The 27,252-nt window shown below is 47.3% G+C and overlaps 1 protein-coding gene across 1 annotated transcript in view; it reads right to left on the bottom strand.

Annotated features, from left to right (window-relative positions):
* The window catches only part of LOC138487325 (uncharacterized), a 2,513,852-nt gene that overhangs the window by 1,631,271 nt on the left and 855,329 nt on the right, over positions 1-27,252 (bottom strand). The window contains exon 34 of the mRNA XM_069613924.1: positions 26,288-26,431. Within this exon, the coding sequence (XP_069470025.1) occupies positions 26,288-26,431 (144 nt within the window). The remainder of the gene's footprint in view (positions 1-26,287; positions 26,432-27,252) is intronic.

Genomic DNA, 27,252 nt, shown 5'->3' with positions numbered 1-27,252 from the left:
GAAAAATATCAGAGACTGTCTGAGAAGCACCTGAGGAACAGCACTCTTGAGTACAGCACATGGAAGCGAACATCAAGGTCTGTGTTTCCCAATTGATATGAGGATTGTGGTACAACATCCAAGGCGGACCCAGCACTACTGGGTAGGAGGGAGATTTTATGACAGCCAAGGAAATATGCTCTTGATGTTCATTGATCCATAAAAGTAACTTCCCCGTTTGCTGGTCAACGGGACCGGAGGAGACCTGTGTCATCAATGACTTCCACTACTGTAGAATGTTCCTTGCGGCTGAGAGGAATTTCGATGTTGGTCACAAAAGCTGCATCAATGTAATTGCCAGAAGCACCGCACTCCAAGTGAGCCAACGTGTTTACGTTCTTGTTCTTCCATGCAATCAAATTTCCAAGACCAACAAAGCCACGGACTACATGGGTGGAAGGACTGGAACAGAAGAAGGGCCTGCCGTTGCCTTCTCCATACACGACAGGCCTGTCAGTTTTCCGACTTCTCTGGGGGACGTAATGGGCAGGTCCCAAATAGTAACCTGCGGCTCCGTAGTATAGTCACAAACGATAGGTTTGTTAGCGCTTCTTTTCGGTCTCTGACAAAGGACCCGTAACTGCCCCCAGATACATAGGTTCTGGACCCAGATCCGTAGGGTTTGGCAATCCCAAAGGTGCCACTGAAGGCCCGAGATGGAACCTCTAGCTTCTGCATCATTCACCTATTATCTGTGTTAGCCTATGGTCGATATGTAGTACTTGGTCCACTAGCTCTTGGAGAGAATCAGGTTCCAAAATGTGCAACAACTCATCCTTATAGTCCTCTCGCAGGCCACAATGAAACAGATTCTTCTGTGTAATTTTAGGCCATTGTGAATCAGTTGCCAGCTGTCTGAATCAGCTGATATGGGCTATGATGTCGCTGTAGCCCTGTCGTATGTCCATCAGCTGGTTCTGAGCAATGGAAGCTAGGTTAGGCAACTTGAAAACGTCCAAGAATGCCTTTTCAAAGCCTACACAATCATTCAGTATGGGACTGTTGGAGGAAACCGGTAGAGCGGTCCAAGCAAGTGCAATCCCAATTAGATTACCTAGGATATAGCCAATCTTGGCTTTGTACCGATTGAAAGGACCGGCCCGGAAGAGAAAGTGTATTTTGCAGTGATTGCAGAACTCAGCCACTCCACGAGGGTTGCCATCGAATTTCAAGCGGATAGGGTTTGCCATGGCACCTTCTGCCTGATTGGCTGCACCTACCCCTCAACCCACCACTTGTCACAGAAAGATATTTTCTTGATGAAGGGTGGTCATCTCGAGGCAGAGGGCCCAGAGTTCTTCCCGGAGTTCTTGAGCCTCATCCATGTCTGGGACAGAAGGAAGGTGTCTCAATCTGTTAAACAAAGTATCTTGTGGACGCTGGGTATCTGTTCTTCCTGGTGAGTGGGGTCGTGCGGCTGCCAGTCTGTTGATGTATACTTGAGGTGTCGAACAAGCAACGTGGGGTACCAACCCAACACCCTCCTGGTTCACTCAAAAAGGACGGGGCTGGACCGGCTCCCAACACCACAGGATGGCACTTCTCTGACTAGCATGATGGCAGGACAGTGCAAGCACTGGTAGAGAAGGCCCCAAAACGTCCATCTGTAGTCCAGATGAGAATGGAGATTTCCGGGAGACAGGAGTCTACAGGTTCCAGGAGGCAGGATACTAAGCAAGGCACAAGGCAGGGCAATAACAAGAGACTGAAAGTCAGGAGACAACCCAGTGATTGCCAGGGGAGGGCTAAGTTGGAAATAAAGGAAATCCAGTTACTGAGAAGAGGAAGCAGGAACCCCCAATAGAAGGTGGAAAACCAGGGACTGGGGCCCAACCCAGACCCAGAGAATCAGGGGGGCCAGAACCCAACCCAAACCCAGGATGGCAGACTGACCCAAGGAACAAGGACCAACCAACAAGGAACAGGAACCAGGGAAGGAACAAGGAAGGCAAGGCAAATAGCAAGGCTAGCCTGGAGCGAGGGACACGATCAGAGGACTGACCACATTGAGACACAGTAATTCCCTGCCATTGGGACACGGATATAGGCCAGGATCCAAAGCGAGTCTTGGAGCGTAAGCTTTGGTTTCCAAGCAGACAGACATGCAGAGGGTCAGGCATGGACACCCACGTATGCGTAGACCTGCGATCACGATGGTGCCCAAAGAGCCGGGAAGCGGGACCGGATGAGCCTGTCCAAGCACCATCGTGGGTAAAGCCTCCATGATAGGACCCGTTGGAGCCGATGACCCTGCCTCCCAAACCCAGTGAGTGACATGACAATGTGGGGTAAACACTTAGAAGCTTCTAATAAATTACTAACAAAGTCGGCAAGCACCCTACCCACAGTTGCTGTTACAGGTACTGTCCATGCTAAGCCCACATACAGGGCAACACCAACAGGATCTGTGAGCTAACACCCTTGAAGGTATTCTATAAGGTAACTTAAAGACAATACTCACGAGGTTGAGAAATACCACCTGAAATGTCAGCGAAGCCCACGAACCTTGTAGATCAAACAGGGACCCGGAAAGGTTATAACAGCAAAGGAAGGATAACTTAATACATAGGGACAAGTATGAATAGTGAATACAGAATAGTGAGGAAAACATAGGCATTCACACAGGAACTGGCTGTAAAGACTGTAGAGGGTTGTCTGTACTTCTGCTCTTTCTATGGTAGAGGAGAGGCACGGAGGACCCAAGCCAAGATTCTCTATTTGGTAGCTATGTTCGAGAAATCAAGGCCTAGCTTCTCAGGAGGTGATGCAGGCTGGTTCTTAAGTACGCTGTAGTCCCCAAGCACCCACAAAGGAATGTCCGCACACTGTTTCGGTTAAAACACAGTCTTTATATAATTAATATTTAAGGTTATATACAATATCACGATAGCGCACTTTGTACTCGGTTATCAATAATGGCAAATATATACAGTTCTAAGTGGTACCACAATTGCTATTAGATCTCTTAAAAGTGCATCAACTGTACAGTTAAATGGCACACAAATCAAGTCGTAAAGGAAACCAACAGTAGAGAAAAGAGGAAAGCAGTTGATAAGAACAATTGGCAGAAATACTGGTCACTACCGTTAAACACAGCTCTGTGTGGACATCCCCCCACCTGGGCAACCTGTAGAATAAAGATACAAGCCCAGTCCATATATTGTTCACAAGAGACTTCCCAATAGTTCTGCAACCCCAAAGTACCTGGCGTTGTAGCGTTCCTTGTTGGGGAATCGAACATTCGACAGAGAACAGGGTGAGCTACGACGGTGAAGTGGCAGCTTCGTTCCTAGCGGTGCTCGTTGACGGGGAAGCGTAAACGTCCTGCAAGGAAGAGGCGTGCGGGGCACCTTGGTGTCGATAGTTCTGGACCGCAAAGTATTTGAAGAATTGTGGCCCAGCAAGGGCGTCGAGTCGTCGGCATCTCTGTGGTCTTTGGGTGGTGGGAAACCCACTGTGAATGCTCCTCGGCGCGTCGACGGTCAGGCCTTCTCCAGCAGTATACAGCGGCGACGATGCGGACGAGAGCATCTTTGGATTAAAAAGTTCTTAGGCAAACGGGAGCACGGCGGCTCCGGTCGGCGACGGAGGTCGGCGACAGTGGCGGACAACAGTCCGGGCGCCTCTCTTTGGGATTCCGCGGCAGTCCCCGTCTCCAGCCGACAGCCTGTCATAGGTCTGTCTACCAGGGAGCTTTGGCAAAGATCAGCTGGTGCACGATGGTCCCTCCTAGCTCGGGAAGGGGGCGCCTTACCAGGTCCTCTCTGGGTCAGTCGTTGGAGAAACACCAGCTTTCAGATTGTGAAGGAGAGCAACAGCAATTCTTCTCTTCCAGCAGGGCTTCAAGGTTAAGCTTCAGTTACACTCCAGTTACTCTTCAGCTTCTGAACACGAATTTTAGTAGTGAGAGGCCCCCATATATACTAGTTGATCTCCCATTCATTCTGCTGGGTCACACTCAGGCAACCAATCGGTCAGAAGGGCATTCATGCAGGCAGGCATCCAATCAGGTGCATAGTGTATTCAGGCCATTCACTCCTCTCCAGAGACTCACAACAAGTTATGTGTATTGGGACAAGTACCCAGCCATTCAACACTCCACACTGCATTCATACCAGTTTCGGGCAGGGCTGTCTCAGTCATTGTGTCAAACACCAGATACTAGACACCCACAACACAGAATGCGTATTCGTCACACACTCCATTCACCCAGGTCCCACCCACAGGCGTACCCACAACATACGGTCGTTGGGAAGGCTCCAGCCAGTCTGGCCTGGACTTCACAACAACACCATATATGGAACTTCCACCCAACAGCCGGTCAGGGGGAAGGGACAGAGTCAGTCAGGGCTTCCCAGGACTTTGGGAAAACAAGGTAATAGGCAATAGAAAGCAAGAGGCCACAGGGGGCATCTTGTTTCCTCTCAGGAATCAACTGATTCCAATGGCAGGTCCTGGGTATCCCAAAATGGAGGATACTCAGGGCACCTGTCAAATTCAGCATGGAGCTACCACCAGCCCATACCCTGCTCTGTGGGCCACACACAGGTGCCCAAAAACATACACTAGGGGCACAGGGTGTACCCCCACCCATGGGTGCCATAAGGGTATCCCATGGGTCTGTACACCAAACCAAAGGAGAGAGCTGCACCGCCAGGAGTCCCACATGAACTCCTGTGCAGAAGACACGACAGAACACACAATAAAAGGCAGTAAAGGACAAGGATATGGAGGCCCTGTCCCTCCGATGCATTTCCAGCATCACAGTCGCCCCCCCCAGACTGAGGTTAGGGTGCCTAATCTCCCACGAGATAGACACCCTCATCCAGACGGTCAACATTCCTTCTGGAAAGGCCATCTGCGTTATCATGACTCTTCCCTGGTCTATGCTCTATGGTGAAGTCTAGCCCTTGCAGGCTAATGGACCACCTGAGCAGTTTCGGGTTTTCACCCTCCATTTGCATAAACCACTTCAGGGGCTTATGATCTGTTTGGACCTTGAAGGTAGACCCTGTAAGGCAGGCCCTAAAACGCCTAAGGCTCCAAACTATGCTAAACATTCCTTTTCAACAGTAGCCTACCTAAGTCCTCTACTCCTCAGTTGTCTACTAATGAATATGATAGGATGTTCCCTTCCTTTGTCATCTAACTGGGACAAGACAGCTCCAATTCCGGTGTCGCAGGCATCAGTTTGAACGATAAAGGGCTTGCTGTAATCAGGTGCGCACAACACCGGTGCCCTACACAGACTTTCTTTCAAGCCATCAAAGGCCCTCTCACAGTCTTCAGTCCAATTAACCTTCCTAGGTAGTTTGGGTGAAGTCAGAGCCGTCAAGGGTGCAGCTATGGTTCCATAGTCTGCCATGAAATTGCGATAATACCCAGTGAGGCCCAAAAAGGCTCTCACCTGGGTTTGAGTAGTGGAAGTCTCCCAGTCATGTACATCCTGTACTTTACTAGGGAGAGGTTGGATTTGACCCCCTCCTACCTCATGACCAAGATACGTGACTTTCCCCATAGCTATCTGGCACTTGGTGGCCTTGATAGTGAGGTTAGCCCTTTTCAAGGCCTGCATCACCTTATCCAGATGTGTCAAATGCTCTTCCCAGGTGGAACTGTAGACGGCAATGTCGTCTAAGTAAGCCACACAAAAGGCTTCCAGCACACTGAGCGCATGGTTGACCAATCTCTGGAAAGTGGCAGGGGCTTCTTCCACCCAAAAGGCATGACCCTAAACTGGTAGAGTCCCTCTGGTGTTGAGAATGCCGTCTTTTCCTTGGCATGATCCGTATAGCTATTTGCCAATAGCCTGAGGTAAGGTCAAAGGTGCTCAGAAATTTGGCAGCACCTATGGTGTCCACGAGCTCATCAGCCCGGGGCAATGGGTGCGCGTCAGTTTTGGTGATGGTATTGACTCCTCGGTAGTCCACACAGAACCTCAAATCCTTGGTACCTGCCTGGGAACTTGCCTTGCGGACAAGGACCACTGGACTAGACCAGGGACTGGTTGAGGGTTCAATAACACCGAGATCCAACATCTTGGCGACCTCAGCCTGGATGTGGTTCTTAACAGTATCTGACATACGGTAGCACCTGCTTTTGACAGGCACACTGTCACCAGTGCCAATCTCGTGCCTACACCACGGTGTAAGGCCTGGTGTCAGTGAGAACAAAGAGGCATACTTCCGGAGCAAAGTCCTGCAGGCCTTCTGCTGCTCTGTCGTCAGATCGGGAGAGAGATTTACTCCCTCCACTGAGCCACCCTGAGGGTTGCTATGCAGCAAATTAGGAAGGGGCTCACTCTCATTCTCTTCTTGCTCTGATGCCAGCAAGAGACATGAGACTTTGGCAAGCCGGTGGAAAGGCTTGAGCCTATTAACATGGAATACCTGAGGGGCTACCCCAGAGGCTCCCATGTCAACTAGATAATTGACCTCGCCCATCTTGGAGATTATCCTCAAGGGTCCAGTCCACTTATCTGCCAAAGCCCGAGGCTTGGTAGGCTCCATCACGAGGACCTCCTGTCCCGGAGTCCAATCCACTTGCAATGCTTTGAGGTCATGCCAGTACTTATTCAATTCCTGGCTAACCTTGAGATTTGCTGTTGCCTGACCCATCATCTGTGTCATCCTCCATCTGAGGCCTAACACACAGTCCCCCACTTGCTTGGTGGGACCTGGAGGGGTGGCCTCCCAACCTTCTCTGATTAAGGAAGGGGCCCCCTCACAGGATGTCCAAAGAGTAACTCAAAGGGGCTGAAACCAACACCCTCTTGAGGTACCTCTCTGTACGCAAACAGCAGGCATGGCAGGAGAAGATCCCACTTCTTCCTTAGGGGCTCTTCCAAAGCACCTAGCATGCCCTTGAGAGTTTTGTTAAATCTCTCAACCAGACCATTGGTCTGGGGGTGGTAAGAGGTGGAGAACTTATAGGTTACCCCGCACTCTTTCCACATGGTTTTCATGTAACTCGACATGAAATTGATCCTCTATCAGAGGCAACCTCCTTAGGGAATCCAACACGGGTAAAAATGCCCAGGAAGGCCCTGGCAAAAACCTTGGCGGTAATAGTCCGAAGGGGTATAGCCTCAGGGTACCTGGTGGCATGATCGACCCAGACCACGATGAACCGATGTCCACCTGAATTGGGAGGGTCAAGGGGACCGACAATGTCAATGCCTACCCTCTCAAACGGTGTGCCTACCACTGGAAATGGCTGCAGTGGGGAATGACACTGCCTCCAGTCTTGCCAGAGAACTGACAAGTTGGGCAGGTCCTGCAGCGGGACTCCACTTCTACTCTCCCATCCGGGGCCAGTAGAAATGGGCAGAGAGCCTCTGCTTAGTCTTCTTGGTATGAAGATGACCAGCTAAGGGCACCTCATGTGCCAACTGCAGCAGGAAGGGCGTGTAAACCTGGGGTACCACCAACCTCTTGAGGGCACCAGGTTCAGGCTTAGTGGGCTCACTAACAAGGAGCTCACCCTCCCAATAAATCCGTAATGTCCTAGGCACTTCTCCTTGTGCCTGGGACAGGGCCTGTTTCCTCAGACCCTCGAGAGAGTGGCACTCTCTCTGTCCCTTATAGATGTCCGCCCGGGAAGGTCCCCCTTCAGCTAACAAGCATTGAAGGTCGGGATGATCCTCCGGGTTGAGAGCCTCTCCCACAGGAAAGTCTTCTTGCTCTTCTCCCACAGGAGTTGAGACGGGATTCACCACTGGACCCAGCCCGTCCGGAGCATGGATCCCAATGGGTGCTGTCGGAACAGCAGGAAGAGAAGGGGCTCCCTCCACAGAGGTGGCCTTCTTACTCTTCCGTTTCCTTCGTGCCTTGGGTTTCCCAATCGGCAAGGGTACCGGGCTCGCAGCCAGACCCTGTGTGACCTGCGATCGGGTGACCACAGCAGCAGCCATGGGTAGACCATCCGCGATCATCCCCAACTCGACCAAATCGTTTCCCAACAAAATGTTCGCAGGCACGTTGTCCTGAACCAGGACTGGAAGCTTTGCTGTCTTGTCTCCAATTGTAATGTTGACTAAGGCTACAGGCGATAATTTGGGAGGCTCACCAGCTAACCTGGTGGTTCACAGAGGAGCACCTACATAGTCCTCTGGTTTGAGCAGGGTCCTGTCCACCACTGTCATGCTTGCCCCAGTGTCTCTCAAACCAGTAGAAGGCTGACCATTCAAGAGGACACTTCTCAAAAATCTATGAGTGTTCTGTGGGATAGTCGGATAGTCGTCAGTACTTCTGCATTCTGGTCCCAGGCCCCAAAGGACACTAAGGAAATCTGTACGGGAGCCCCGAAGGTGGTCCCAGTAGAGGAGGGGAGGACAGTGGCCTCCAACTCAGGTACGGAGTAGAGAAAGGTCAGGCTGACAGCTGGGACTCCAAGTGCCTTACCCTTACACTTGGGGTCACCCCTTCGGTGATCCAGAGCCCCACAATCCCAACAAGTGCCAGGAGTGCGGGGTACGGTACTGGAACCACTGGGACCCTGCTTTGCAGCAGGCGGACCACTACTCTTACTCCCACCCACAACAGACTTATCCGCACTAGGTTGTTGGGTCTTCGGAGAGGAAGGTTTTGGTTTACCTGACTGTCACTGCTTTTGGGACTCCTCAGCTTTCTGAGAGGCCCCCTTTTCTTTGTCCTTGTCCTTCCCACTGGAGTCCTTAGGGGACACCCAGTGGGAGACCCACTTGTCAGCCAACCTAGCCAGCTTAAAGGGGTCCAAAATGTTCTGGTCAGCAACATACTGACACAGTGTCAGGTTTCTTTTCCTTTATCTCTTTATTATTATTATTATCCATTTTAGATTGGCCTTATGTGGGTGGGAAGTTTTCTATTGTAGTTGGTTTGGCCTTAACTTCTTAAGACAGAATCCTGATTCTGACCCAAGGCAAGATGGAGTTTCTCAGTGACAGCTCTGATTGGCCAGAGAACCCTGCAGAAGAACAATGAACATTCTAAACTGTCACTCTTTGCCTTTCATCATCTAACCCCTAGCTGAGAGGACGTGTGTAGTGGCTGCTCCTGCTTTAGTCTTGGGCCTGGTGGATTTTATCCTTCAGGCGCTAGCAGTTGAGCGGCTACTCTCTAGAGGGTGTCAGGAGAAGATCTTTGTTTGCCGGGAAAGTGATCTGAAGACAGGAAACCCTGAAGATATTTAGAAATCATTTTGGAGATAAGTGACTATCTTTTGGGATTTTAAATCTACTGCTTTGCCTTCATCTTGAAGTCGTTTGAGAGAGAACTCGTAAAATGTTTTCTTGGAGCCTGTAACTTTGAATTGTTTAAGTGCGTGAACTTTGGTACTTGTTTGAAAGTAAGCGTGAGGTTTAACGTGTGTTATGCGCGTGAGCTTTCTATCGCGAGAATTCATCTGTGCGTAAACTTGTCTGCGTGAGAACTCTACTGCTCGTGTGTTACCAGCGCGTGTGTTTCTATCGCGAGAATTCATCTGCGCGTGAACTTGTCTGCGCGAGAACTCTACTGCTCGTGTGTTACCAGCGCTTGTGTTTCTTAGCGCGAGAATTTGTCTGCGCGTGAACATAAAAAGCACGAGTGTGTTATGCGCATGAGATTCCTATCACGAGAATTCCTCTGCGCGAGAACTTGTCAGCGCGAGAACTCTACCGCACATGTGTTTACCAGCGCATGTGTTTCCTAGCATGAGAATTCTTCTGCGCGTGAACTCTGCTGTGCGTGTGTTTTCAAGCGCGTGTGTTCTAATGCGTGAACTCTGCAGTGCGTGGACTCTTCAGAGCGTGGGATTTTAGCGTGTGTGTTCTGCGCGGGTGCCCTTTAACACGTGGACTTTTCAACGCGTGTGATTTTAGCATGGGTATTCTTCAGCGCGGGTGCGCCTCAACACGTGGACTTTTCAGCACATGTGATTTTACCGCGGGTATTCTTCAGCGCGGGTGCGCCTCAACACGTGGAGTCTTCAGCGTGTGATTTTAGCGCGTTTGTTCATCAGCGCGTGTGCTTCTTTGCGCGCGTTTCTTCAAGAATCTACGTACTGTATTGTATTGTAAATAGTTGGGAACTTAAGAAAAGAATAAAACAAAGGCATTTACTAAAGACAATCTAACTGGAACAATTTGGCAACTTTGAAAAGGCAAAGAGCAAGTCTTCTCGGGTTTGCCATAAATAAGAACTTGCTGTAAATTTCAACAGACTCAAGTAAGAAAGATTTTCTGCTACTTCTGCAATCTTCTCTAAGACATTTTAGGAGAAGAACCTAGTTATGGATTAGTTATGGACTTATTAGTTATGGATTTAAAGTCAATTCTAATCCTTGAAGTTAAGTAAGTAATGAGAGGGTTTGCATCTGTTTTCTTGTATTCTCTGCAGGTTCAGTTTCGGTTAGTCTTGACACAGTCAGCCTGGTGTTTTTATGTTATCCACTTCCCCCTTTCCCTTAGGGGTGTAGTTAACAGAGCTGAGTTGCATTTCTAGTTCTGAGAATTACACTTCAGGAGGATTGTCGGGGGTTCAGCAGCTTCCGCGGACACAGGTCCTCTCAGCCTGACACGCAGCTCTGGTGAACAGGCTTCCGAAAAATGCTCAAAAAACAATAGGTGGGACAATTCAACAAACGTTTTCACTCTGTAACCATCAATCCACCCCATCATGTTCATGTGTGCAGCACTCACCCAGTCAATCCAAGACATATTCTCTCATTTGTTAAAATCCCTGAACCGTTTAAGGTATTGGGTCGGTATTTTACCAAACTTGGCAATTAAAGCAGACTTCATGCAGTCATACTGACCCCTTTCTCCCACACTCAGTTTCAGAATACAGTCATATCCAGTCTGAGGCACTCTGCTTAACAAACACTTAGCCCAATCTCTCTTATCAACATCATGAATTGCACAAGCCATTTCATACGCTTCAATCCATTGGAGGATATCAGAACCCTCCGCATACACACCAACCAAATGTTTCATAAACTTTGTTGCTGGGGACCTGACACTCTCAACTGGTTTAGCTGAAGTCTCAAATTGATTAATGCAGGATTGCACTGTCTTCTTGATTATAAGTAGTTTATATAATGCTAGATGCGTCATCTAGGACATCATCCTATGTGGCATATTACAAAAACCTATCAAAGGGTGGGATTGGATTAAGGGAACATGTCTACATATAGAATACATGAGTATAAGTCTCTCATTTGCGGTCCCTTGTCTGTAGGACACACCCTGAGCTACTTCTAAATACTTATAATACTGATTACAGCAAAGAATATGGCAGCAAAATAATACTTGCAACATTGTATATAAAAGTGAATGGCAGGTTTTTCTGATTGGTTGCCAGCCCAAATTCAACCTTGGACATTCGGCTTGCTAGCGACATGTACATAGAAACGAAGCCCAGGTGCTTTGAGATACATCAGCTCTTCCCTTGTTTTCCCAAATAGTCTACCCACTCTCATCAGTAGGCCTCAGGCCAGTGTCCTCTGTTTGAAGATTGACCTTACCAGGTCTGCAGTGTCCCGGAACATTCAAAGGAGTGTAGTCACACCATTATCTTAGTCTCGAGCCTAATGAATAGCCCTTATTTGCGAGCTCTTCGTCAAGTGTTAAGAGATAATTAATGTGTCCATTTCTACAGTGTATTTAACACTGTTTGATTCAATTATACTGGGTGCAGTTGCTTGCTCACTCTATCCCATAGAAAGTTCATACGCTTGTAATTGTCCAATACTTGGCATCTATAAATGTTCTTGTTCCTCCTAATCTTGAGAAATATGTCCTTTGCACATCGTCTGCTTGATAGACTCCCTTCGTACTTTGCCTTCATCTGTCGAAATAGCATCCTAGGTCTCGGGCCAATGAACTCCTTTATTTTGTAAGGGAAAAACAGCCTCTTGATCATCTTCTGACTTTGGCATCCTGGGCTTGCAATTTGAGGTAGCTGGGTTGATTGACATAAGCCGTAGTCCATCTTGTTCTAACGGTTGTCCTAAACGTTGAATGTATACCTCTTAAAAGCAAGCTTCCATGTGTTCTTTCTACTTGCGTTATGGCATATTTACAGTCATTGACCAGTGAGTATCATTGAATAAATGTTTCTCTTAGTGCTCTAATTACATTGTCATCTTTAAAAATTTTCATATTGTTTCAGCACAGGTTCTTATAGCTTTCTTATGACATTCTTTTGTTGTCGTCAGACTTTGTCTTTAACGTACATCCATTCTGTTTATGGCTGAATTTCGACAGCTCTGCAAAAGGCATCCTTCTAGGTAGCTTTCCTCCACTATGTCAGCTTGAAGTGAATAACCTCTAAATGGTTGCCTGAGTGCATATCGTCTCTCATATTCTCGATGTGGTAGAGGAATATTGCAAGGATTCATGCATGGATTCCCAATTGTGGCTCTTTGTCTGTCATTCAACTGTGGTGGTGCTAAGGGGGCAGAGATCACAGAGAAGGTGTTCACCTGCTCCTCTACAGTTCAATTTTGTGCCATTTATCTAAATGCCATGCTCACTTCAAATGAGGCCTGAAAATCCTGTTGCATTCAAAGAGAGCTAAGCCACACAGTTACAATGATAGGATGTAAAACAGTAAGCATAGCTGTGTTTACAGTATAACGGTGTGCAGGGGACGGGAGTGTCCTGTCTTGGGGCACCACTCTCTTGTTTCAGGATGCAAACCAGTGCCAACATTAGTCATGTCCTCAATGTTGCAAGAAGCAGAATTTGCCATCCTTTCTCATAGAACTGTCCACAAGAAAACTGAACATGTTGAAAGGTAATGAGTCCTGAACAGTAAGAACAGTAGGAAGAAGTAAAATACATTTGTTGCTAGAGACCTGTAGTAATAAAGAAAACAAGACCACAAGCTGAATAAGATTCTGCCAAAATACTGAAGCAGGCCTGAAGTGCTACTGCCCCCTGGTGGGCCTCTGAGTCACTGCACACATAGATAGAATAGCTTGTTAATACAGAAAATCTCAGTAATTGTGCCCCACAGTCTGGCTACATGCAGACACTTTTTTTCATAAAACCTTCACTGTAAGATAAAAAGTTTCAGTCCCAAGTTAGTCCCACAGAATACAAAGCTAATGTTTCAATGTGATATAGCACAAATATGTTACTGTCAGGAACAGCAAGACATGATAACCATCTGGGTGACCAATTAGCGGACGTCATGGGAACAGATACTAGAAGTGTCAAGTAGATCTTGCAACAGGTCGCTGATTTGGCTAATCTCACTAATAGTGATTGGTTCATCTGAATGGTGATATTGTCAGGATGACATGTGACAAGTTATGTCATTTCCTAGGGGATGTTCTAAAACATCATTAAGGGTTGTTCTTATGATGTCAGCTACAGGTGCTGACCAATAATGTAGAATTGTGTATGTCATCATTTAGGTGAAACCCTGGCCAGAGCCAGTAGGGAGAGAGGGGTGTATTTTTACAGGGTAATCTGAAATGTTTCTTTTACAAATTTGAATATATTAAAATGATGTGGTTTTTGTCTATACATATTGAAGCCAAATGTGGGCAGGCCAAGGGTCTTTTGGGTTTTGGTTTCCTGATTTGTGCACCTCCCATCCGTTCTGCATTGCAATAAAAAAGCTGTCTTTCTACATACTGTGCACTTCATTTTTGTTTCTGTGGATTATTTGGAGTCTAAAGGATATTTCTCGACAGTTCAATAGGACAATCATGGATGGAATAAGAATGTCAATTAGTGGTAATGAAAACTGTTGAGAGGAGTTGATGAGGAGGGTTTTCCAATACAGAGTTACACCTCATGGAGTAACTGGGTACACCATTTGAGATTTTGAGAGAGTGGCTGTAGGCCCAATACATTGATGACAACTGGATGGCTGAGGAGATGAAAGGCTGTGGCGTGTGATGCTGAACATTTTAGAAACAAAATCAAAAGGTGTGCAGAAATGTCCAAAGTAAAATGTGATCAGAGGTTTGCGTGTAGAAGTATGGCGTTGCTGCCAGGACATAGGGTAATAATTTAATTCACGTATTTTTCATCCACGTTCTAGGGGGAACGAGATTTGTTGTATCTAAGCTTTTGTTTATAGTCAGTAAATAGAGCTTGTTAAGAGCTTAGAAGCTTGAGAGAGTAGAATCGGAATGCAGAGGATGGAGTGAGAGTAGTTTGGAGAAGAAGGATTAAGATGTGACTGTAGTCACTTTCCACCTTTATTAACAATAGAAGAATTACACTACTTCTGGTAAATGTCAACCTTTATTATAACAAGCATTGGAAGAGCCAACATTTTTATCTTTTGTGTTGGCAGGGGATAGGTCTTTGCTAGGCACTGCCATAATGGTACTGTCTGCCCATAATATGGCAACAGATGGAAAATGGAGTGCCTACATGGGAATGTAATGTCAGTGCCTTCAATATGCCTAATAGCTATACAAAAACCAAAACTTGGGGTTTATTTTGAACAGGACATTCCTGCAAGTTACATATGTGAGCATGCAAATATTGTTTATAAATCAAGTAGCTGAAGGCACCCTAGGTTAAGACATGTTTTATTACATCCAGAGCTCATTTGGAGTTATGACTAAGCCATTAACTCACATAAAACTGCTTAGAAATAACACTGCCAGGCACTACACAAAAATGTTTGATGTTAGTATGTGATAGAGCTTGCTCAAAGACATCCCATGAGGATGTTTTCAGAAGGTAGTGCATCAAAACGACCATAGGGATTTTCATGCCTATGGGCAGTCAGTGGGTGGGTAAAAAGCCAAACAACATCCACAAGCTGTGTGTCTCTCAACACCGATTTCCTTACTATCTGTACACCAATGTAATAGCTTTGGCTCATATGTGGCACTTTTAGTAGCCAAAGCTAAAAAAGGGTAATGGCATTAAGTAATTCTGGTCAATGACATGAGTAAACTGGGGGCAAATAATGCCTCTGTCTGTGTGACAGGTGATTTCCTATGTATTAGTACCTGGCGAGGGGGTGTGGTGGCCTCCCAGCCAATGAGAAGGCTAAGAACGGGATCCCTACCACACAGCGAAAGACCCTGCTCTGAGCCTCGTCAGCGCAGGAAGCTGCCATCTCCCTTGCCGAGAACAAAGGTAAGTGAGCTCCCCCTGTCCACTGCCCCTCCTCCTCGCACCTAGCCCCGTTTCCACATATCTATACCCCTCCCTACCGCAACCCCACTTATCTGCTCTATCCCTCACTTGCCGCCGCACGATTAGCCGCCATGGAAAGGGAGAAGGGACTAGTTACATTGCAGCCATTTTTGTTTGTTTCCTTTTTTTAATATCTTTTTAATGGGCACCATGGAAAGGGACAAAGGTCTACATGTAGATCCGTCTGCCCATTCCATGGTGGGCATTTTGTTTGTTTACTTTTTTTGTATAACTTTTTAATGACTGCCATGGAAAGGGAGAAGGGACTATATATATAGTCCCTTCTCCCCAATCAATGGCAGACATTTTTTTGGTCGAGTTGAGAAATGTTTTACACACAGTTTCTCAACTCGAGAAAAAATACTATTAGTACCGTGGTACAAAATTCCAGGGCATCAATAGCAAAAGAACCCTCTGAGGGGGCAATACCAGTCGGGTAATTAACCGACCAGTAATGCCCTCCCCCCTGGGTTCTATTGCCTCAATGTACCATGGTTGAAATCCATAGAATCTGTGGAATGTACACTGAAGCACAACAGTCTTTCACAGACTGGGCCTCATCACGAGTTGGGTGGTATCCTACTGGTATTACTCTGGGTTACCGCCTGTGCTAATAGCGTTACCGCCAACCGTTACCGCCAACCGGTCCGGCGCTATTAATGGCGGATCAAGGGTTGGGCGGTAACTGTAATTCCCCATTCCCCATTGGGTCCATTGGACCCAATGGGGAATTTCCAGCACAATTAGCGCTTGCAATTTGCGCCCGAAAATGGGAATTTTTCGGGCGCGTTTACCCCCAGCTCTGACCTGGGGTAAACACGGCAGACCCATGTTTGGGCGGACCCTTAAATGCGGCGGTAATGACCACTGTCTTCTTCAACACAATGGCCGAAAACAAAAACACGACTTACAACAACACAGAGTACGTGATCTCCAGTAAGATAAATCGATACTACGTAATAGGAACTGGATAACAAAGAAACCACACTGCAGCACAGGTACACTTAGGCAGTGTCTAATGGCCTTGAACTGCAAGGAAGAAGTACAGAGCAAGGAGCTTCTCAGTACTAAGCAGCAGGTTAAACGACTTGTGTTGCTGCACCTCTATTTGACTGTTCATGCAGCGGTAGTCATTTTGCACTCTTTCGTATTGCTGAATCAGGTGTTCAGTGCTTCGCTAAATCCCAACAACTGCATATGAAGAGCAGGGAAAGAGGAATTGGGAAATGATGCACATGGCTCGGGTCAGATAGAGGTGTCTCAGAAATCCACTGTTTCAAAATACAGAAACGGATCAACTGCTACAAATAAAAGAATTATATTTTCCCATACGGTTTCTATACTTCATTTTTACTCAAGGTAGATCCTTATATTAGGTCGATATAACACTCTGAAGATGTACTATTTATGCACTCGTTACAAACAAAAGCCTTCTGGTGCCTGTTACATCAGCCTTGCGTCCCGCTACACAGTGACGCAAAGCGTTTACAATAAAAGCTCAGCCCCCGCTCCGCGGGATCAGTTCCGGGGCAGGACAGCAACGCACGAGCGTCCGTGTCCTTATTGCTCCTGTTGGAGCTGCGCAGCTGGGCCCTGCAGCCTGGGCCCACCTTCCTGATTCCCAGCCGACGCATCGGACGGGAATCAGGGACATAACACTGTAGATGAGAAAGCGAATAGAACGGCATGTACAACGCCGCCGCCAAGCACACAAAGCCCCTAGCAAGGGCGTAATTTTTGGAAACCACTGTGGGGGCACCCAAACCCCCACCTGAAAAAAAAGATTTTTTTTCTTTTCCTCTCACGTGCTAATAAATCAGCTGAAGCAAATCCATGCAGCACACACTGGGCTTGCCTTTGACTTTTGCCCATAACTGTGTATGGGAAGCTGGCACTGGGTGGCCATACACCATTGGGCAGACCTTTCCAAACTGGACAACAGGCGGAACATGGGTGGAAAAGGATCCTTGGGACAAACAGGTGGACGCATAATGGAGATACCAACAAGACTCACCAACTACACTCCAAGGTGAGAAAACATTTGCCACTAGTGTGCACCGACAGGCACATTTTCAAAAAAATTAAAATAAAACATGGCAACAGGCACGTCCGCTCCTAGGCCCCGCACGCCCTCCAGAATAGCCACCAACCTGTCACCATCCACGCCGCAGACACGCCCACAAGGGGGGGTCAACCATCGCACTCAAACCCTTTGACCCATAATCGGTTGGCCCACGATGGCAAACTGTGGATACAAAAATTTGAGATGGCCATGGAGTGCAAAGACATTACCACATCATGAGGTTGCACCTCCTACTGAATGTTCGGGACGAGGTCCTATGCATTTTCAATTAGCTGGCGATCACGGACGGCCTCGGCATTTACCAACAGACGAAGGATGCCCTGATGGCCCACTTCATGCCCCAGCTCAATCTAGACTATGAAACATTTATATTCTGCACCACCATCCAGATGGAAGACGAGACACTGGATGCCTTTCACACCAGGCTCTGGAAACTCGTGAAATCATGTGAATTCACGGACACCGAAAAGCAGATCCGACGACAACTCATAAATGGGATACACTCAGAGAAGCTAAGGAGGATGGTGCTAAGCGAAAAAGGAATATCCCTGAACATGATCCTGGAACTTGGCCGCCAGAGGGAGTTGGCACATGCCAGGGCGGCATACATGGGCACAACCCTACAGAAACTCCAGCCGGTTCTTACCACGGCAACCATGGCCCAAATCACACATCGCCAATATGCGAGGGATGATGCCAGTTGAAACAGCACGCACCCCAGATGGCAACAGAGAACACCAGGGCCCATGGAATGTGGGTGGTGCGGAGGACCTCACCACAGACGACGCAACTGCCCAGTCCAGGGTACCAAATGCGGGTCATGGAGCAGAAAAGACCATTACGCAAAAGTGTGCAGATCGTCAGCGGTGCCACATCAACAACCACAAACACCCCAGGACATAAATGCGGGAAAGAAAAAGAAACAGGCCAGTGCCTGCCGCGTCGAAACCACAAATTCGTCAACCGAGGAGGAAGGAGATGATGTGACACAAAAACAGCAAGAAGCTGCAAACGACCAATGGAAGAAAGGAAAGAAAGTATACCTAATCTCAGCACTGAACTACGGAAGCACAACACCCAAAAAGAGAGTGCGAAGGCGAAAATGCCAAGTAGCGGCGATCCAAGGGCAAGACACGCAAATGTCTATAGACATGGGAGTGTCTGTCAACTTCATGCCGCTGACTGCATTCAGAAAACTAGGGCCCCAACCAGCCCTAAAATCGACGGACACGTTACTGTTTGCATATGGGTGCAAAACCCCACTGCCCCTAGTAGGCAGATTTCGAACCACACTCAGCAAAGGTAAAAAATCACTGCAGTACAAAATCTACGCAGTGAACGCAGGCATAGAGTGCCTCCTGGGTGGTGATGCAGCAGAGGACCTGGGGCTGATAAGGTTCATATGCGAAGTAACAGACTCATAAGACGTCGACAACATTCTCAAGAGATACCGGAACCTCCTCAAACGGATTGGGTGCCTAAAGGGGAAGTCAATCAAGCTGCACATCGATGAGTCTGTCCAGCTGCGAGCAGTGCGACACTGAAGAACGCCATTTCACATATGAAACCAGGTGGAAAAGGAGCTCAGGGCACTTGAAAAAGAGGGCATCATCGAGGAAGTAACTGGGCCTACGCCATAGGTGTCACCCATGGCAGTCACCAAGAAGCCCAAACAACCTGGGAAAGTGAGAATATGTATTGATATGTGCCTCCCCAACACAGCAATAAAACGGGAGCATCACATTACCCCGACCCTCGATGAAATAGTAGCAGACCTCACAGGATCCAAGATATTCTCAAAGGTTGACCTGAACGCCGGATATCACCAATTGAAACTACACCGGGATTCCCAGTACATCACAACGTTCTCCACTCATATTGGCCTACGCAGATACAAGCGGCTCAGATTCGGAATTTCATTGGCGGCCGAAGTTTTTCAGCAAACCATCCAGGAGGTGATACGCGACATTCCAGGGGTTTTAAACGCCAGTGATGACATTCTTATTCATGCAGAAAATAGAGAAGAACACGTACGAAGGCTCCACATGCTACACAGCAGGCTAGAGAGTGCTGGGCTGACAATCCACAAAGAGAAATGCGAGTTCCTAAAGGAGGAGATCTCTTTCTTCGACTACACCTTTAACAGTGCAGGCATTTTGGCAGACCCCCAAAAAGTAGCGGACATCCAAGCTGCCTCACCCCCCACCACACCGACTGAGGTTTGCAGTTTCCTAGTTATGGCCACCTACTGCGGAAGGTTCATTCCGAACCTGGCCACACTATCAGAACCCCTACGAGAACTCATGAAAGCCAGCACGAAATGGGTTTGGGGGCCAAGAAGCATTCGAACACATCAAGGCATCACTCTCGGCAGACAACACCATGGCATATTATGACCCTCCACGGTCAACCAAACTGTATGTTGACGCCAGCCCCGTGGGTCTAGGAGCCATCCTCATACAGGTGGCCAACACAGGAGAAGCAATGCCGATTGCCTATGCATCCCGCGCGCTCACACCGACGGAGCAACGATATTCACATATCAAAAAAGAAGCGATTGCAGTACTGTGGGGCTGCCGCCATTTTCATCTATATCTATATGGCCGGAAATTCAAGACCTATACGGTCCACAAACCATTACTCCCGATATTCACAGGCACGTCATCATACCCCCCTGCCAGAATTGCAAAGTGGCTGTTACATCTACAACAATATGACTTAGAGCTAGCCTATCAGCAGGGCAGTGGTAACCCGGCAGATTTCTTGTCCAGACACCCTAGAGCGGCAACACCGGGGGAAATACATGTGGCTGAAGAAATGGAGGAACACATTTGCTAGGTGATACACACAATGAAGCCAAGAGCCATCAGAATAGGAGACATCGTAGTGGCCACACAAAACGACCCATGCTGTGATCTGGTGAAGGACATGATCATATCAGGAGACTGGAAGTCTTTCCTATGAAACATCCACAACAGAACAGGGGAGGCCAAAGAATTCCTCACGGGAATCTTCACAGTCAGACAAGACCTATCCATCACAGAAGAGGGGTTAACCCTACGAGGGACCCTGATTGTCATCCCTGCAAGCCTACAGGACAGAGTAGTTGCACTGGCACACGAAGGACACCAGGGGATGGTAAGAACCAAGGCACGGATAAGGCACCGCGTCTGGTTCCCCCACATCGACGGGAAAGTCGAGCAGCTGGTCAACACCTGCCTCCAATGCCAAATAACAGGGGCGCCGCCCAATCCAGAGCCCATCCTTTCAGCAGAGTGAGGATCTGCTAGATAGGTCGCCATCAGCATAGACTTCTGCCAGGTACAGGAAGGCACATACCTTTTGGTGGCGATCAACGACTACTCCAGGTACCCTAAGGTGGAAATCGTCAACTCCACAGCAGCAGAGGTGGTCATACCCGCAATCGAGAAAATGTTTGAAACGCATGGCCTTCCAAGGAGGATTAGGAGTGACAACGGCCCACCGTTCCAAGGAGAGGAATTCAACAAATACCTCACGGAACTCAACATCCACTACCACCGCATAATGCCGAGATGGCCACAGGCCAATGGCGATGTTGAACGCTTCATGCGAACAGTGAACAAAGTTTTGCGCCTGTCGCGCGTCAACGCAAGCCCCTGGAGAGTCGACTTATACAGATTTCTGAGGAACTACAGGGTAACATCCCACAGCACAACGGGAATACCGCCGGTGGACATGATGTATGGGACAATCATCAATTCATCCATCCCGCACCATCCGAGCAGGAGCACAGACACGCATGACCGTGAACGCACCAAACTAAGGAGGACTTTGGCAAATGCCCATACGAGTAACAAAAGGAATGCCAAGCGATCCCACCACCGAGTTGGTGATCAAGTGGTCATGGTGAGAAACCCATCAAAATCTAAATTAGACACCCAATATGGCACTGTCCCATGGACTACAAGCCAGAGGCATGGCACTATGATAACGTCCAGAAGGGGACAAAGACAAGTAACGAGAAATGCGTCTTGGTTCAAGGCAGTACCAAAGGATCTTTGGACAGACGGCGAGCCGCAACCGGAGGATGAAGAGGACCCACCCATGGGGGAGGCACATGAACACCTGGAAGGCGAAGCGACCATGGACGACAGAGTGGAGGAATAGCCGAGTGAACCAGGACTGGGTGAGCCGAACGATGAAGGTGAGCAACCCGAGGGGACCCCGGGATTCGCACCCAGGGGTGGATGATATAACTTAAGAACTGCGCCCCGGCCTCCGGCCAGACTCAGAGACTATGAGTGGTAGCATACCCACTCGAGAGACTACACAGTTCCTTAGTTAGAACAATTTGCCAAAGTAATGTTTACGTGTTAATGTTTTGTTTAAAATAAAGGAGGAATGTTACATCCGCCTTACATCCCGCTACGCGGTGACGCAAGGCGTTTACAATAAAAGCCCCGCCCCCGCTCCACGGGAGCAGTTCCGGGGCAGGACAGCAACGCACGAGCGTCCGTGTCCTTATTGCTCCTGTTGGAGCTGCGCAGCGTGGCCCTGCAGCCTGGGCCCACCTTCCTGATTCCCCGCCGACGCATCGGACGGGAATCAAGGACATAACAGTGCCTATTTTGGTTATATATTAAGAAGCCCAAAACGTTGCAATGTTGGCATGTGATGAGACGGGAACTTTGCCAGCCTGTGACCAGTCACAATATATATCTAAATGTCCACATTTAATTGAGCAAAGATGTGGACAGGTTACTGAATCCGTCCTAAATGCTGTGCACCAACCGGATGATGAATCTGAGCAGAACTGCTCTTAAACCAGTTCAGCTGGTGGGGTCGGGGGTTAGGAGATCCTCCCATCAGCTTTCCCAAAGATCTCTAGATTGATGGATAAAATGGACGACACTATAGTGCATTCAGATAACAGCATCAAGAGTTTGACACTGATTGTGTTCTGCAATGGATCAAAGAGCTGATCTCTCATATAAAGTCCTCACCGTATTGTTGACTCTGCTATGGAGGGGTGGGAAGGAGCTAGAGAGCGAGAGAGCCAGTCAGGAGGAGACATGCAGAGTGGATTGAAGCGAGGAGGGATACAGCGAGGGTGGGATGTATTTAGGTTTATAAGCAGAAAGTAATGATTACACACAGCGAGGTAGGAAAGAAGTGTGAGTTGGACAAACGGCGGGAAATGTTACGGAGCAAGAAGGCAAGGTCTTCCACATGAGAGGTCACGAGGAATTGAAGAACAGGCAGATAACTTGCCAAAAGGAATCATTTTGTCATCCAGCTATTTGCAGGCTAGTTCATAGGCGGGGGGGGGGGGGCAGGTGGGTGTTGAATACTGAATTGCAATAGTTAATAAGGAAGTAATAATGAGCAATCAGATGGTGCTCCATGGCAGATAGGAAGAGGAGTCAAGAGCATAAGACAAAGTTAATGGTTCCTTTCCCCTCATCTCCCCTAAGAGGTCACATGTTTTGAAATACACCAAAACAAATATATCCAATTTCCTACGGCTTAATCAGATGTCAATTAAATGGGAAAATATTGAGATGGCAGATTTTTGCAATGCAGTGGTTCACTATCAAGCAGTGTTCAACCCACAAATCAAGTACTAGGAGCAATAGGTTGGCTGCCTTTTCAGTGTCTTAATATAGCTTTATCAACCTCCATAACAGTTTAATGGCCTAGTCACGAGTTGGGAGGTAGCCCTTAAATGCGGCGGTAACGCTATTACCGTCACATTTAAGGGCTGGCCCTATCATGAGTCAGGCTGAAAATGGGAGTTTTAAGCTGGAGGTAAAAATCTCAATTTTTGGGCAGTTTTTGGCGCTAATGGCGCAGCGCTATTTGCGCCGGCGCTAATAGCACCACCATAACCCTATTGGGCCCATTGGGCCCAATGGGGAATGGGGATTTACCAATTTAACCACTACTCATGATCCGGCAATAATAGGGCCGGACCGAGTAGCGGTAACGGTATATGCGTTGGCGGTATTCCGGCGCAATTAGCGCCGGGATACCGCCAATCTCGTGATGAGGCCCTAAATCATGTGTGTGTGTGTGTGTGCCTTTCTTGAGGTCCCTGGTGGCTTCTATTTCTGGAATAGTACGCTACAGGGCTCTTGAAGGTCATAAGTACCCAGACTGTACACTACGGTGCTTTACTTTTGACGAGGGAAAGTTGTTTTGTGTGATTTCAATTTTCTTGAAGCACGAAAAGGTTTGCCTCATTTAGAAAAAATGTATGTCAACCATAGAAAATGAAAGGGGGCTCTTTTACAAATTAAGGTACCAATGTCTAGTCCAACCATGGTAGAGGGGAGCAGAGCTGCCAGAGACAGCAAGGGAAGAAGACACAGGAAGAAGCAGAACCCCTGCTGTTGGAAGAGGACACATAAGATACACCCAAAAAAATAGACCATCTGATTGCTCAGGACTGTGGCGCAATAAGCTCTGCAAAAATACACACTCCAGCAATCTGAGTGGCCAGGACATACTATCCTGAGTTAGAATACCCCTACCATCAACTTAATTGAAGAACTACACAATCCATATGGGCCTGGCCACAGTCTCATGCACTCCTAACATGTTGGTTTGCAGGTAGCTCTGCTGCCAACATTCCCACTTAATAATTCCTTTTATTCGCACCTCTTAAGTTCTCCATTCAATTAAATCAGAAGCTCCACTTTTTGGTCTTCTTTTGCATGCCCTCCTTAGAATGATGCATCTGTGATAATTTGGGAGCCCAAATACACGGCTCTGTGAATCACTCCAGCTCTAGGCACACAATCCTCAGTCAATAGACGAATGGAACCAGAGAAAAAGAGTGAGGGCAAGGTGCAACCATCCATCTCCCATCTGTGAGGCAATTACATTGTCAATAACACCCTTAATATCATCAATGACATGATGTGGGATTTCTTCTAAAACGTCCAGGCTGCCATTACAAGTTTGGAAGCACTTGTAAAACAGGCATTATTTGGAGATGCCACCTGCTTCACCACTCTGCCTAATTATGGGGTTTCCACCAAAACACAGAAAACCCACCAGCATTTCAGTAGAGGAAAGTACTGTGATGGACGCCAATTGACCCAAATGAGACTCCTGAATGGGGAATAACCAGACAGTCTGCGTGACTCTGAATCAACGTGGACCCTTGCCGTGCTCCACATGTGTGGTGGCAGCAAGGGAGTTTGATAACACAAGCTCGCAATGAGGCCCCGAGAGTGCCAAGTCGAGGTTATGTCACACCTTGACAAACACGTTCCTTATTCTTGCGACTTGATCGCTCGCTTGAGACACCTTGACAAACAGGTTCCTTATTCTTGCGACTTGATCGCTCGCTTGAGACACCTTGACAAACAGGTTCCTTATTCTTGCGACTTGATCGCTCGCTTGAGACACCTTGACAAACAGGTTCCTTATTCTTGCGACTTGATCGCTCGCTTGAGACACCTTGACAAACAGGTTCCTTATTCTTGCGACTTGATCGCTCGCTTGAGAGACCATTCAGACAATGCGTATATACATGAGGGATGGAAAAAGGCCATGGCGGGCAATGTGTTGGGGTAAATGTAGATAAAGGCATAAGAACTGATCACCAGTGACCCTTGCCAGGGGAAACCGCTGATGGGGGCCCTTGGATTTGGTTAGCCGTTTTAACAAGCAATTATAATCACAGTAATCATAGAGATGAACATGCAATCAAGATACCACAAAAGGGTAGCAATTAGTACAGAGGTTTCTAGCTAGCTGTTCATTTGAGTTACTCAAGAATGTACTCAGCTAGCATCCATCCCGAAAGCTCGCAAAATGCACACACAAAATGGAAGCGAAAATTGCCCACGCAAAAGTTTTACTGGTGTTTGATGTATGCTGTGGATGAGTATTTAACACATGCACACACGTAAGTTACTGATAGGTGTGAAAATGGGTTCTGAAAAGAGAAGCACTACATTTACTACTATGTTCCGCGGAAGAAGAGTAAGTGGTTACCTTTAGCTGGAAATTTGTCAAGAAAAGTGGGTGGATACTTTTACTATTTTGTCCTAAATGTGTACCTTATCTCTCATTTAAAGGAGGATACTTTTGAATAAGTATGGAAGAAGCACTGGATGTTTCCCTGTTACACTCGGCCATGTGTAAGGCCCCAGGCTGTGCAGCACTGCCTATTGTAGAAAGGCTGGTTTTGATTTTATGAGCCACTTACTTTCCTATGGGCAAATTACGAAGGGGTAATTTATGTCGTAAACCATGGATATATAACCATATCTGAAAATGTGCGTATTTTACACTTTGGAGCAAGGCATATGATGCACGTAATGTAAATTACTCATTTGCTTTTCACGGTTTTGAATTGGCGCCATTGTGCTCATCAGGTGGCCCCTGTGCCCTGTGCTGGACAGCTGGTGGAAACAGGGTTCGTTTATGGCATTTTGCACAGCTGTCCGATAATACGCAATCGTTACTAAGAGTGCTTGTTCAATCGGCAGATACAAGCAGTAAGAGCGGGAGATACCGAATGAATACACGGAAAGACGTCTCCTGGGAAAGGACATTGCAGGCGTGATCCGCATTCAATTGCCAGAGATAATGTCAACTTGAATATAAGTTCCACTGACAGGATCAGCTGGGGTGCATTAATGCTCAGAGGAAAAACAGAGGGGGCCCACTTGCACGTGCCAATATAGGAAACGCGCTAACAGGGATATTTGGTTTCCCACATTACAATATGTAAAATATTTTCCAATAATGTATGCCTGTTTTGTTTCACGGTTAAAATAAAGTCGAACTCGTGACCACACAGAGATTAACTGTTTAATGCTAGCTCGTTTTTTCTTGCAGCTTTCAAGGTCATATAGGACCCTTCGCTGCTTCATTAAAAGCACCCTAGTAACATGTTAACCTATCAATAATCAACATAGTCTCGTTTTCAAAATGAAAGCTCCAGTTTGACCTTAACTCAGATGCTCGCAGGACCGCATCAATATCTTTGAGGGATGTAATGACTAAATGAAGAAATGTGTATACTTTACCATAGCACACAACATTCAGGGTATCCTCCAGGGACAGGAAGAAGAATCTGGGGAAAGCCATTCTCCGCTGGTCCAGATGGAGGCGCACTGCTCGCTGGCATCGCTCCAACTTGTGGTTCATCTGTTCCAGTGTTCCTTGCAGACCTGGAAAACAATAGGACATCAAAACAATGCATCGTGGTGCCACTCAACCCCTTCAGCATATGGGGTTTGTGACCCTTAACTACAGACAGCGGGTGGGACTAGCTTCTCGGTACTAGGCACCAAACTGTCGAATACTCTGCCCAACCCCCTTAGATCGGAACCCTCCTTCCACTCATTCAAACGTAAAACCAAACTGTGGCTCACTACTTCAGACAACCCTCTATCTGTATGAGTCTGTACCGTCTTGTTGCCATTGCTAGGCTGACACCTTGCATTATTGTACATACCTTGTATATTCTTAAACTATTTCTGTATATTTATCCACAGCTTCTCATTGTATATGTTGTACTGTACATATTCCTGTATTCTTCTTGACCTGTCTTTTACTGTAATTTGTAATATGCTTCATTGTAACCTCAAGATAAGCGCCCAGATGCCTTTGGGCCAGGCGCGCTATACAAATAATGAAATACAAATACAAGGTCAGTAATGTGTGTGAAAAGAAGTTGCATCCCTTTCCCTGGATATTGTGTACTTGTTACTGCCCTCTCAAATTTCTCCTAAATTATGTAAAATGGCAGATGATTAAAATCGCAGAAGAGAACAGTCCTACAATCAAACGTTCTTGTGCACAAAGACGTTACCAGTATTAGCTCTGGACTTGGAGAGAGACTACTCAATTCACAAAGAAGTTACCAGGAGGGTCTGGGACTTACTTCTGGAAAGAGACTACTCAATTCACAAAAAAAGTAGCCAGGAGTGGCTCTGACTTACTCCTGTAAAGAGACTACTCAATTCACAAAGAAGTTACCAGCAGTACC

This window comes from Ambystoma mexicanum, chromosome 9, assembly GCF_040938575.1.
Source record: "Ambystoma mexicanum isolate Mex_15411 chromosome 9, UKY_AmexF1_1, whole genome shotgun sequence".
Lineage (NCBI taxonomy): Eukaryota > Metazoa > Chordata > Amphibia > Caudata > Ambystomatidae > Ambystoma > Ambystoma mexicanum.
Note: the sequence above shows the minus strand (reverse complement) of the source record. Positions and strands in the feature narration are given on the sequence as shown.